The sequence below is a fragment of the Oryctolagus cuniculus genome, chromosome 13, assembly GCF_964237555.1.
Source record: "Oryctolagus cuniculus chromosome 13, mOryCun1.1, whole genome shotgun sequence".
In the NCBI taxonomy this organism is placed as follows: domain Eukaryota; kingdom Metazoa; phylum Chordata; class Mammalia; order Lagomorpha; family Leporidae; genus Oryctolagus; species Oryctolagus cuniculus.
In genome coordinates this window covers 105,983,035-105,995,270 of record NC_091444.1, presented here as the reverse complement: position 1 = coordinate 105,995,270, position 12,236 = coordinate 105,983,035, and the positions used below count along the sequence as shown (strand labels likewise).

General features: G+C 54.0%; 1 protein-coding gene and 1 long non-coding RNA gene across 8 annotated transcripts in view; one reads left to right on the top strand and one right to left on the bottom strand.

The window, feature by feature from the left end:
- Positions 1–1,676, bottom strand: part of C13H10orf67 (chromosome 13 C10orf67 homolog) — a 118,955-nt gene extending 117,279 nt beyond the window's left edge. For 2 of the 7 annotated variants that reach the window (XR_011381748.1, XM_070056148.1), the window contains exon 1: positions 975–1,421. Coding sequence is in view for 4 of the 7 variants with exons in the window: in XM_070056148.1 (XP_069912249.1) it covers positions 975–1,069 (95 nt within the window). In the remaining 3 variants the exon portion in view is untranslated. Of the gene's footprint in view, positions 1–974; positions 1,425–1,478 lie in introns of those variants that run through there. The other 5 variants (XR_011381747.1, XM_070056147.1, XM_070056149.1 and 2 more) reach the window with 5 other exon arrangements.
- A 739-nt stretch (positions 1,677–2,415) lies between these two features.
- LOC127483604 (uncharacterized) overlaps positions 2,416–12,236 on the top strand; it is a 51,341-nt gene continuing 41,520 nt past the window's right edge. The window contains exons 1-2 of the long non-coding RNA XR_007910045.2: positions 2,416–2,701; positions 7,093–7,178. This is a non-coding gene — a long non-coding RNA (uncharacterized lncRNA). The remainder of the gene's footprint in view (positions 2,702–7,092; positions 7,179–12,236) is intronic.

Here is a 12,236-nt window from a genome sequence, read left to right as displayed (position 1 = left end):
CTAGAAAAGAGAGCCATGAATGTGTATTAACAGGCCGCAATGGCACTTCCACACTAGGCCATGCCCACGGGGGCCTGACAACGCAGACAGAGGAGGGCTGTCCACGCTCTCACGGCTTGGTGTTCAAAGAGGAAAAGGATTATCTGACGCCCTGCTCAGTTCAGGGGCCCCTCCTCTACGTACACTCACTTCCTGGTCCGTCTCAGCGAGTCTCATAGCTTAAGACACCATCTTTGTGCTCATCGCTTCTGCACTAACACACCCAGGCTAGCCCTGTTTCCTGTCTCCTTAGTCTGAGTGGCTCTCTAATCGTCCCTACGACACAGCAGGTCCCAAAGTAAGATGACAATATCCCCTCCTCTCTTCCAGGTATTGGGTCAAAAAATCTCAGTTTCCCCCTCCAGGCCAGCTCACACATCCCATCTGTGACTTACAGCTGCCGTCTGACATCTTGCTGCACCTGCGACCACTGTGTCCCCGGGGGATCATGGCTCACAAGGACTAGGGCAGTGGTCCCCTGGCTGGCTCCCTGCTTCTGCCCTTGGCCCCATAATGCAGTATCAAAACGAAACATGACTCGGGAGCATGACTCCAAACTCCCCTACCTCCCTGTCTCATCCCCAGCAACAGGATCTGCGCACCATGGGCCACCTCTGACCTCCCCTCTGCCACTCACTCCTCCCGCTCTGTCCTCTGCTCCAGCCACACCGGCCCCCTGCTGTCCACTCTCCCGTCTCTCTACCTAACACTTGGTCTGCAACAGAACCACAGGGCTCCGTCAAGCCTGCAGGGCCTCACCCTCAATGCCAGCTTCCAATGACCCCTCCCCAGTGACACACACAGGCACACGTGTGCACACGCGTGTGCACACATGCACAGTCTGCCTTCTCCCTGCCTCATGTTTCTGCTTCCACAGCTAACCCCTGGCTCACTGATTTGCAGTTGACTTGTTTATATAGAGTATCGTCAGTCACCGACCAAGGCTGGGCTCGTGGGCCAGAGGTTCTCCGCCAGCCCCCTGGCGCCGCGGGTGGACAGAAGTTACCACCAGCACCCACAGGCACCACATGGACACCGGGCACTGGGCGTCTGGTTGGTTGCCCCACAAGGAACGCCAAGGAATTCAAGGCACGAAATCATTGAGATGCGTCAGCAGCCAGAACAGGTTGGACACGGCGCGCCCCGGGGCTCCCCTGGCCCAGCTCCCACGGGGCGCAGCAGGCCCCCGGAGCCCATGGGCAGTGTTCCCTAGCCGACCCTTTCCAAAGACACCCCCCAGGGTCTCACGGGCGCTAACTGGAATGGGTTTTCAGGATCTTCCAGAAACGCCCGTCTCCATTATCTAAAGGAAACCGGAGACGAGGCGCCGGGAGAAGGGTCACGAAGGGCAGCGACCGGGGGAGCGGCGCACCCCCGTGCGCGGCGTGCGCCCCCGGAGCGCCCCCGGGACCCTGGCCGGGAGGAGCAGGCCGCGTCACCTGGGGAGGGCCTTGAACCGTTCGAGCGTGGCCTCCAGGGACTCGCCCGCCTCCTCAGACTCCTCGTCCTCCATCCGAGCGCTGACGCACCCGCCGCCCGGCGCGCTCCCTGCCGCCGGCGCCCACACGCCGCGTCCGTCGCCCGGGCAACTCCCGGGCCCGCGAGGCGCGAGGGCGCCGCGAGGGGGCGGGGCGAATGGAAGCGGGGGCGGGGTTTGTGGGCGTGGGGCGGGGCGAGGGGAGGGGCGTAGGGAGCGAGGACAGGCTTGTGGGGGGTGGGGCGGGGCGGGGGCGGGGCGTAGGGGAACGAGGACGGGACTTGTGGGCGTGGGGTGGGGCGAGGGGGGGGCGTAGAGCAAGGACCGGGGCTTGGGGGGCGGGGCGGGGCGGGGGCGGGGCGTAGGGGGAGAGAGGACGGTGCTTGTGGACGTGGGGCGGGGGCGGGGCGAGGGGCGGGGCGTAGGGAGCGAGGACGGGACTTGTGGGGGTGGGGCGGGGGCGGGGCGTAGGGGAACGAGGACGGGACTTGTGGGGGGTGGGGAGGGGGGCGTGGCGAGGGGCGTAGGGAGCGAGGAAGGGGCTTGTGGGCGTGGGGTGGGGCGGGGGCGGGGCGTAGGGAGCGAGGACGGGACTTGCGGGCGGGGGGCGTGGCGAGGGGCGGGGCGTAGGGAGCGAGGAAGGGGCTCGCGGGCGTGGGGCGGGGTGAGGGGAGGGGCGTAGAGAAGGAACCGGGGCTTGTGGGCGTGGGGCGTGGGGCGGGGGCGCAGGGTGTAGAGAGGGGACCGGGGCTTGCGGGCGGGGGCGTGGGGCGTGGGGCGTGGGCGGGGCGTATGAAGCGATGACGGGACTTGCGGGGGTGGGGCGTGGGCGTGGCGAGGGGCGGAGCGAAGGGAGCGAGGCCCGTGAGGCGGGACTTGCGGGCGTGGGCGGCGGGCGGCTTCCACGGTCCCGCGCGACGCCGGGCTTGCGGACGCCGCCCGTGGGGGAGCCGCCTCCCCAGGCGTGAGGACCGCCTTGCTGCTTCGTGCTGCGGGCCCCGTGGCTGCTCCCGCGCCGCCCCGGCTGAGGAAGACGCCCACGGCGGCTCCCGGGCCGCCCCCGCCGCTTTGGGGCCACGCCGGACACCGCCAGCGCGTGTGCGTGTCCGTGTGTGTCGTCCGCGGGGGAAAACGCGCTTTTTTCCTAATGTCTCGGACGCTGGCTATGTGAAGAACAGAGTGGAGGTAGCTCTGTGCCCTTTGTCCTGTCAGACTGGCCCGCGCCCGACGCCGACGTGGCCCGTGACCACGGGGAGCGTGGCCTCCGGGAGGGCCTTGTTATTGAAAGATTTTACTTATTTGAGTTCGGGGTCTCCCGTCCTCTGGCTCACTCCCCAGATGGCCGCTGTTGCTAAAAAGGCGCCATCGTGGGCCCTGGCCCGACCACGGTGTCCGTGGGGTTGGCGCCCGCCCCCGGGGCCGAGGTTTGAGAGCACCTGTTGCCGACCAGGGGCCCCTCGCTTCCGCTCCCCGACCGACCACAAGCCTTGCCTCTAACTCCCGTGTTGTGGCGGCCTTAACGTTGGTGCCCAGACCCCAGAGTCAAGAAGAAAGGGCTACTGTAGGGTGGGGGCCAGGGCGGCATGGTGAGAGAGGAACAGGTCCTGCTAAACCTTTGCCCGGGGCAGGCAGGGAAGTAGGAGCGCGAATCCCATTAGCGTGGGGGTGGAGCTGGCACCTGTGGTTGGGCCATGGGGTCACCTGGCTTGTGGGCTAGAGCCTAGGATGGTGTCTGGTCATAGATGTGCCGCTGATACTGCACCGTTTTACCTACAGCCCCAGTGGCAGGAGCTGTGCCCGTCTGAAGCCAGGAGCCTCCTCTGGTTTGCCCACGTGGGTGCTGGGGACCAAGCATTGTGCCATCTTTGACTGCTGTCCCCGGAAGTGGAGCAGCCAGGACAGGAGCCAGCAGTCCATGTGGGATGAGGCACCAGGCAGAGGCTTAACCTGTTACGTTTATTTGTAAAATTTACTTATTTTTTATTGATTACTTATTTGAAAGGCAGAGTTAACAGAGGAGGAGAGACGAGAGAGAGAGCAAGAATTTCATCTGCTGGTCGCTCCCCAAATGGCCGCAACAGCCAGGACTGGCCAGGTCCGGAGCCAGGAGCTTCTTTGGGCCTTCCGTGTGGATGCAGGGGCCCAAGCTCTGGTGCCATTCTCGGCTTTCCCAGCGGCATTCCCAGGGAGCTGGGTTGGAAGTGGAGCGGCCTGGTCTTGACCCGGCACCCACGTGGGATGCCAGCGTGGCAGGTGGAGGCTATGCCATAGTACTAGCCCTGCAGGTTCTTTAAAAATTAACTCCAAGGCTGGCGCTGCAGCTCACTAGGCTAATCCTCCGCCTAGCGGCGCCGGCACACCGGGTTCTAGTCCCGGTTGCCCCTCTTCCAGGCCAGCTCTCTGCTGTGGCCAGGGAGTGCAGTGGAGGATGGCCCAAGTGCTTGGGCCCTGCACCCCATGGGAGACTAGGAGAAGCACCTGGCTCCTGCCCGCGGCGGCCATTGGAGGGTGAACCAACGGCAAAGGAAGACCGTTCTCTCTGTCTCTCTCTCTCTCTCACTGTCCACTCTGCCTGTCAAAAAAATAAATAAAAATTAGCTCCAAACATATTTAGGAAATTTTCATTGTAGAACCAAAAATGTTTAAAATATCTATAACAATTTTTTTTGCATTAAGTAAAAAAAAATTACACAGAGCTTTTAAATAAAAATTAAAATCCCGAGTTTAGAACCAGACCAGGAAAGTGGGAGGCGTGTGATAAGCGCTGGTTGCTTTGCTAATGCAATTATGGGGGAATATTCTGCAGCTGGGCAGGCAGAGCTGGCCCTGGAGCTGGTGAGTCACTGGTCAGCGCCGTGCGGCATTTGTTGACTGACAGGGACTGCGGAGTTACACCACCCCACAGAAACAGGGACCGAACAAAGCATCTCTGTGTGGGTCCTTGTTAAATGTGCATCAGGGAGTTTCACATTTCAGTATCTAGGAGACCAAGCAATGATGCGGACTGTTTTTGAAACGATTAACTGCATAACAGCTCGCTCGCTCGTCAGCTACTGATAGTTTATCTGTCAGGTGTTCTGGCTTATAAAATTACTTGTTTCAGATCCTGTTCTCACCTGTGCTAACGGGCTGGCCTTGCCAAAGCATTTGTCGCCTTAAACCCAGGTCTCTGTATCACAGGTCGAATTCATTGACAACTTTGAATAGAAAGGTCATGATCTCTAGTGTAAACAACTTACTTGCTTCAGGATGCTGGGCAAGTTACTTCACATTTCTGAACGTCCATTTTCTCACAAGTGAAAACAGGACCGTGTACTTTGCTGAACTTGGCAATTGGGAGTCACCCACAGAAAAAGCCCATAATCCCTGTAACACCCCAGGAGACAGATACCAAGCAAATACCAGGACCCTCTTCCTAAACTACCGTCCAGGAGCCCATGCTGTGGCACAAAGGGTTAAGCTGCCGCCTGTGACACTGTCATCCCATATGTGCACCGGTTCAAGTCCCGGCTGCTCCACTTCCAGTCCAGCTGCCTGCTAAGGCCTGGAAAAGCAGCAGAGGATGGCCCTCTTCCTTGGGCCCCTGCACCCACGTGAGAGACCTGGAAGAAACTCCTGGTTCCTGGCTTAGGCCTGGTCCAGCCCCAGCTGTTGCAGCCATTTGGGGAGCAAACTAGTGGATGGAAGATCTCGTGTGCTCTCTCTGTAACTCTGCTTTTCAAATAAATAAATAAATCTTTAAAAGATAAATAAGTCATTCACTGCTCAGTGATACAACATTACTGTTTAAAGTTTTCCATTTTTGAAGAGTTAAACTCTCACAGCTAAAATGACTTTTTTTTTTTTTTTTTTTTTGACAGGCAGAGTGGACAGTGAGAGAGAGACAGAGAGAAAAGGTCTTCCTTTGCCGTTGGTTCACCCTCCAATGGCCGCCGCGGCCGGCGCGCTGCGGCCGGCGCACCGCGCTGATCCGATGGCAGGAGCCAGGAGCCAGGTGCTTTTCCTGGTCTCCCATGGGGTGCAGGGCCCAAGCACCTGGGCCATCCTCCACTGCACTCCCTGGCCACAGCAGAGAGCTGGCCTGGAAGAGGGGCAACCGGGACAGAATCCGGCGCCCCAACCGGGACTAGAACTCGGTGTGCCAGCGCCGCTAGGCGGAGGATTAGCCTAGTGAGCCGCGGCGCCGGCCTTAAAATGACTTTTACTTATTCGATAGGAAGTAGGGGACAACTTTAGTTTAAAATGCCTCTTGGAAAGGCACATATGTATACGTACAATGTGTATGTATTTCTTTGAAAATATCACCTAAGCAGTGTTAAGTGATAACATCTCTGATTAAGTAGCATGAGGATTTGATTAAGAGTCAAGTGCTGACTCCAAACACAGTAATTCATATATCCCAGCTGGATAGTATCAGTTCCATAGTCTAATATGTGCCAGGAGGTTTCAGCGTAGGTTTGTAATTTAAATTCTTTCTAGAGAGTCATCGTACGTCAAGTGCTTATTTTTCTTTTATCGCCGCTGTAATGTATGATTATGTGGTGCAGGCTCTGTTATGTAAACTTGTTTTATGTCGTGCTTCATCCATAACCAAAATTCTTAAATAAAGGGCTGGGAAGGAAACAGCAAGGCCCTAAGCCAGGAGAGTATTATGCTACTAAACCCTTTATGGAAAAACGCCTGAGAGCAGCTCATTTTCCTAGCTTAAATGTTGCTACAGAGAGACAGCTTGTCCACATGTGAAGTCCATCAATAAGAGTTTGTCATTTGGGGGCTGGCAGTGTGGAACAGCAGGTTAAGCCACAGCCTGCAGCGCCTGCATCCCGTGTAAGTGCTGGTTCTACTCCCAGCTGCTCCACTTCCAAAGGAGCCCCCAGCTAATGTGCCTGGGAAAGCAGCAGAAGATGGCCCAAGGGCTTGGGCCTCTGCCACCCATGTGAGCCACCCACATGGAGTTACTTTGCACCATATGGGATGTCAGCGTCTCAGGCGGTGGCTTAACCCACTGCACCACAACACTGGCCCTCCCTGAGCTTGTTGAAAAAATTTTGTGTTAACATAGAGAACAGATTTCATGTACTTGATAGGCACAGTTCTAAGATGACCATGTTGCCCCCCTTTCCTCCCTCCCTCAGCCCCCTCATCCCGTCCTTGGAACTTTGCTACATGGCAGTACTGAGTGATGCAGTGAAGCCCGAGTGAGGAGTAATCCAAGAGCAGTTACCGTATTTCACGCCACCCCGATCTCATCCTGTGTAAGATCGATTTTGCTTCCTGTGGTGCTAGGAAGGAAACAGCACCACCACTAACTACAAGAACACCTTGGCCTGCCATTGGCTGTGTGATGTACTGTAACTTCCCAGATGTTAGAGACGTGAAACATTTTGAAGTTTAGATGCAGTGAAATCAGGCGGATCTTAAGAACTTATCAGGGAGAAACCCTCTCTAGGGCCCCATTGCACCAGATCCCACAGGGGTGTGCTGTGGACAAGGGAGAAGGCAGACATTTGTCCAAAGCTTTCCATCACTTGGGAAAAGCGTCCCTTAACAACCTCACTCTCTTTGTTCTTTTCCAGGGCCACAAGGCCGCCTGCTGGTAACTCATGTTCCTGGAGACATGGATTCCCAGAAGGACTTCCTCTAAATAGCAAGCATGATTTTGGTGAGTGTCAGTACAGTGGTCCCTCCTTAACTGCGGTTTTTGCCTTGAGAGGTTTCAGATACCTGTGGTCAGCCTTGGATGGTACTGACCCCTGGATATGCAATAGGATGAGACAGAAAGAGAGAGAGAGAAAGAGCGTGAGAGGGAGAGATGGAGAGAGAGAGAGAGAGGGAGAGAGGGTGAGAGGGAGAGAGGGAGAGGGAGAGAGAGACACAGAAGGAGAACACATCCACATGACTTTTATTACAGTAATTGTTCTATTTTATTATTAGTTTTCATTGATCCTTTACTGTGCCTTTGTAAATAAAGTTTCACCATGGTTTTGAGGGTATAGGAAAACACATGTATGTAGGGTTTGGTACTATCTGTGGGTTCAGGATCTTGGAGTATCCCTCCCATGGACAAAGCGGTAGCCAGGGATTTGGGGGTGGCTACCGTATTCCCCTGTAGTCTGACCGAAGTGAACTGACCCAGGACAGTGTTTACATCTGCCTCTGCACAATCAGACCGGAATCAAGTTCCACTTCAAATCAGACTGCACCCAGCATCCAGCAGGGTTAGCTCACTATCGGACACTGCCTGCTGGCCTCAGCTACACACTGTCTCAGAAGAGTGGCGGTGAGGGTTCATGCCGCCTTCAGTTGCCCTGGGCATGGTGTCCAGCTGTGTAGACACCATGTTCCTGTGAAGCTTTACTTTTTTATGGGATTAACTTTTAAGTCTGTGGACTTTGAGTGCAGCAGGTTGCTCTCCAAGGAGTGGCTGGGTCTTCCCAATCTAAATGCCTGCCTGCGGTGAACTTCTCCCCTGCCCTGAGCAAGAGAGGGTTCCGTAGCAGACGGCTTGTGGATTTGCGTCCCACCCTCGGCTCGCTCTGGGTTCTCAGCCTGAGGCTGTCACAGTTAACCTACAGCACTGGCTGTCCCGGCGAATCCTGCCTGCTACTTGCTCTGTGACTTGTGGACTTGCCAGCCTCTATAATAGGCCAGTTTCTCAAAATAACACACATACACACAACACACTCTCCCCTCACACACACTCCCCACCCCCATACACACACCCTGCATGCTGTTCTGTTTCTCTGGAGAACATGGTGACCACTGAAAATTAATTAGAAATAAATTAATCGGAAGATACCATTGCACTCTGCAGCTCTTACCTGTGATCAATACGAGTAAACATATCCAAAGAAAATAAATTAAAACAATTCGTATGAGTCTCATATTTCCTGGATGCTTATCTTGTACCAGGAGCTTTTCTAAGCTTTTGACACTTAATCATGGAGTCAGTCCCCCCAGTGTAAAAATGTGGAAGTGGAAACTCCAAGAAGTTCATTCGCTTGTCCAGGTTTACATGGCTCAGGGGCTGTAACTGGGCTCTGAGCACAGACAGCGCGGCTCCAGGCCCCACAGACACCATCACCATGCCTCACCAAATGGCCAGCAGAGAGAAGTATTTCAGCTCTTCCTGCTAAGTAGGTTTCGGCCATGGCCCAAAAGGTGTCTCTGCAGCTGTCAAACAGGTCTTAGCAAGTAGGTCACGAATCCGTGCTGCTGCAGTTGCTGTAGGAAGCTAATGCATTGTCACACATGGTCCGACCGGAGTGCGGGGGCCAGGGAATTCCACCTTCGTGCAGGATGCTTGAAAAAACCGTAAGCAGATGGCCGGCGCCACAGCTCACTAGGCTAATCCGCCGGCACCCCGGGTTCTAGTCCCAGTTGGGGCGCCGGATTCTGTCCCGGTTGCTCCTCTTCCAGGCCAGCTCTCTGCTGTGGCCAGGGAGTGCAGTGGAGGATGGCCCAAGTGCTTGGGCCCTGCACCCCATGGGAGACCAGGAGAAGCACCTGGCTCCTGCCATCGGATCAGCGCGGTATGCCGGCCGCGGCGGCCATTAGAGGGTGAACCAACGGAAAAGGAAGACCTTTCTCTCTGTCTCTCTCTCACTGTCCACTCTGCCTATAAAAAAAAAAAAAAAAAAAAAAAAAAACCTTAAGCAGAATGACACAAGCACTCAGAAAGGTGATGACAACGTGTGGGCCTAAAATCTCTGCTTCACTCCCAGGAGGCTGGTTCTGGCCTCAATGCCCATGTCTGTATCACTGTGTTCAAATCCTATGGAGAAAGAAGCTGGCGTTATGGCACAGCAGGTTAGGTTGCTGCTTGCAATGCTAACATCCCATAATGAAATGTAGGTTCAATTCTCCACTGGTCCCCACCACCCACATGGGAGACCCACGTGGAGTTTCTGGTTCCTGGCTTTGGTTTGGCCAGCCCTGGCTGTTGTGGCCATTTAGGGAGGGAACCAGTGGATGGAAGACCTCTCTTTCTATTCTCTCTCTGTCACACTGCCTTTCAAATAAATAAATCATTTTTAAAAAATGCTTCCAATGGAGTTTGAGATGTGCTTTCTAGCTGCAAGGGTGAGAGGGGCTGTGGAAGATATCAGTTCATTGGCAGCAGTGAAAGATAATAATTGACACAAAGGCATTGAATGATGGTAAAAATCCAAACAAAAATTCAAATCATGGGGCCGGTGCTGTGGCATAGCGGGTAAAGCCACTGCCTACAGAGCTGGCATCCCATATGGGCGCCGGTTCAAAACCCAGCTGCTCCACTTCCGATCCAGCTCTCTGCTATTGCCTGGGAAAGCAGCAGAAGATGGCCCAAGGGCTTCGGTCTCTACACCCACGTGGGAGACCCAGAGGAAGCTCCTGGCTTCAGATCGGTGCAGCTCTGGCCATTGTGGCCAACTGGGGAGTGAACCAGTGGATGGAAGACCTCTCTCTCTCTTTCTCTCTCTGCCTCTCCTTCTCTCTCTGTGTAACTCTGACTTTCAAATAAATAAATAAATCTTTAAAAATTGATAAAAAAAATTCAAATCATGTGGAGGATTTTCAGCTACCACGAGGAGCGAATGCACCTGTTTTTCATCCACACTGAGGATGTGGCTGTATTTCACAGTGTTACTTAGTTGTTTTAATCAAGGTTCATGATAGGGACCTTCAGTCCTAAATTACTACCTTCAGTGCGGCTATGCTAAACGCACTGTCTTTAAGGCAAGTATGTGTATGAAACAATTTAAATACACCTTTTTAGATTTTAAACTCTGTTATTCTACCTCGATTGATTCTCTGGGATGGTTTGATATAGCTGAAATTTTATTTTATTCTGTCTATAAAAGTGAATGTTTTGGGGCTAGTGTTATGGCACAGTGGGTTAAGTCACTGCAACAGTAGCATCCCATATGATTGCCAGTTCAAGTCCCAGCTGCTCCTTCCCATACAGCTCCCTGCTGATGTGCCTGGGAAACCAGCAGAAGATGGGCCAAGTATTTGGACCCCTGTTACCCATGTGGGAGACCGGGACGAAACTGCTGACTCCTGGCTTCAGCCTGAGCCAGGCCTGGTCATTGTAGCCATCTGGGGAGTAAACCAGCCAATGGAAGATCTCTCTCTCTCTCTCTTGCTGTAACTCTGCCTTTCAAATAAATAATCTTTTTTTTTTAAATAATTTTTTGTCACTGACATGGGACTGCTTTGTTGCAGTGTCAGGGTTTTTTTGAGTCTTTGGGTTTTTTTTTTTTTTAATTTATAAGACAGAGCAGCATAGAGGGAGGTAGAAAGAGAGACAGATATCTTCCATCATACCCCAAATACAATAGCTAGGACTGCACTTGCCAAAATCAGGAGCATGGAGCTCAGTCTAGGTCTCCCATGTGGGTGGCAGGGACCCAGTACTTGAACCATCGCTTGCTGCCTTGGTACACATTAGCAGGAAGGTGGATTGGAAACAGAGCCAGGACGTGAACCCTGGCACTCTGTGACACGGGATGCTGGCATTCCAAGCAGTGTCATAACCGCTGCACCAACCACCTGCCCTCAATCTAAGAATTTCCAGGATTGGAGAGACCTCGGTCCTGTCGTTCAAGGTGTAATTAGACCAGAGCTGGATCCAGAATTTCTCCTGAGACTCAGCACAGTGTGTTTGTCACGATAGGCAGTGCCATGCTGCCGTCACAAGGCCACGCTGCAGAGACTGAACATGACAGAAGTTCATTTCTCACTCCCACCACGCGTCCCACAGGGTGGTGTGGAGTTCTGCCCCGCACACCACTCAGAGACCCGGATGACACAAGCTTTGTGAGTTGCGGCAGCAGCATCTATAGCACAGGCTTCGGAAGCCACTGCACCCAGAAAGGAAAAGACAGAGCATCCTGGACCAGAGTCACATGGCTCCTCCACCCTGCAAAGGGAACTGGGATGTCGCTACTCCAAGTACTGAGGAAGATGAGAGCTGATGGTGGTGAACACTGGTAACTTCTTCCCACGCCCTTTCCACTGAACCCCGCTTTTTAAATTGTTGAGGTTGATTCATTCTGAGAGGAGGAGCGTGGTGGGGGCAAGAGGCGCAGAGTCAACACACAGACCCCGGGAGTCTGGTGAAAGCAGGCCAGAGGCGAGCAGCCCACAGACTCGTTTATTTCAGTTGGTGCAGCAGCTTATATAGCCAAGGCAGCCAATCCGGTCAAGGGGAGGTCTATGCCCTAACCAATCACAGCCTGTTGCCAGGCAGTATCCGAAGCCATCCAATCACAGCCTGTTGCCAGGCAGACTCCATTGCCAGGTGGGTTTTGAAACCATTTGTGAATAACTGACACTTGCTTGCCAGTGGCCATATTGGCATGGCCTTCTCATTCCACCACATTAAATGACTCTGCCAATTGCAAGACAGTGCAGAGATAAACAGTGCAGAGACCCTTATGGCCTAGAAAACACTTCTCTCATCTGTGCTGTTACCTTGTACAGTCACACTCTGATTTCCCTTTTTCATATGAGGGCTTGAAACCGAGAGAAATTCAATGGAGTGGAGTTACGTGCTCAGGATCCCACAAACGGGTCTCTGGAAGATGGAATCCTGAGAGTCCAGATGGAGCTGCAGAGGAGCCACGGAGAAAAAGAGGACAGGGATCTCATCCAGACAGGAACCAACAGGAGAACCCGTTCTCAGAATTCACCAGGAACTAGAGCAACACCTGCTTGAAAGCGCATGAATTAACAC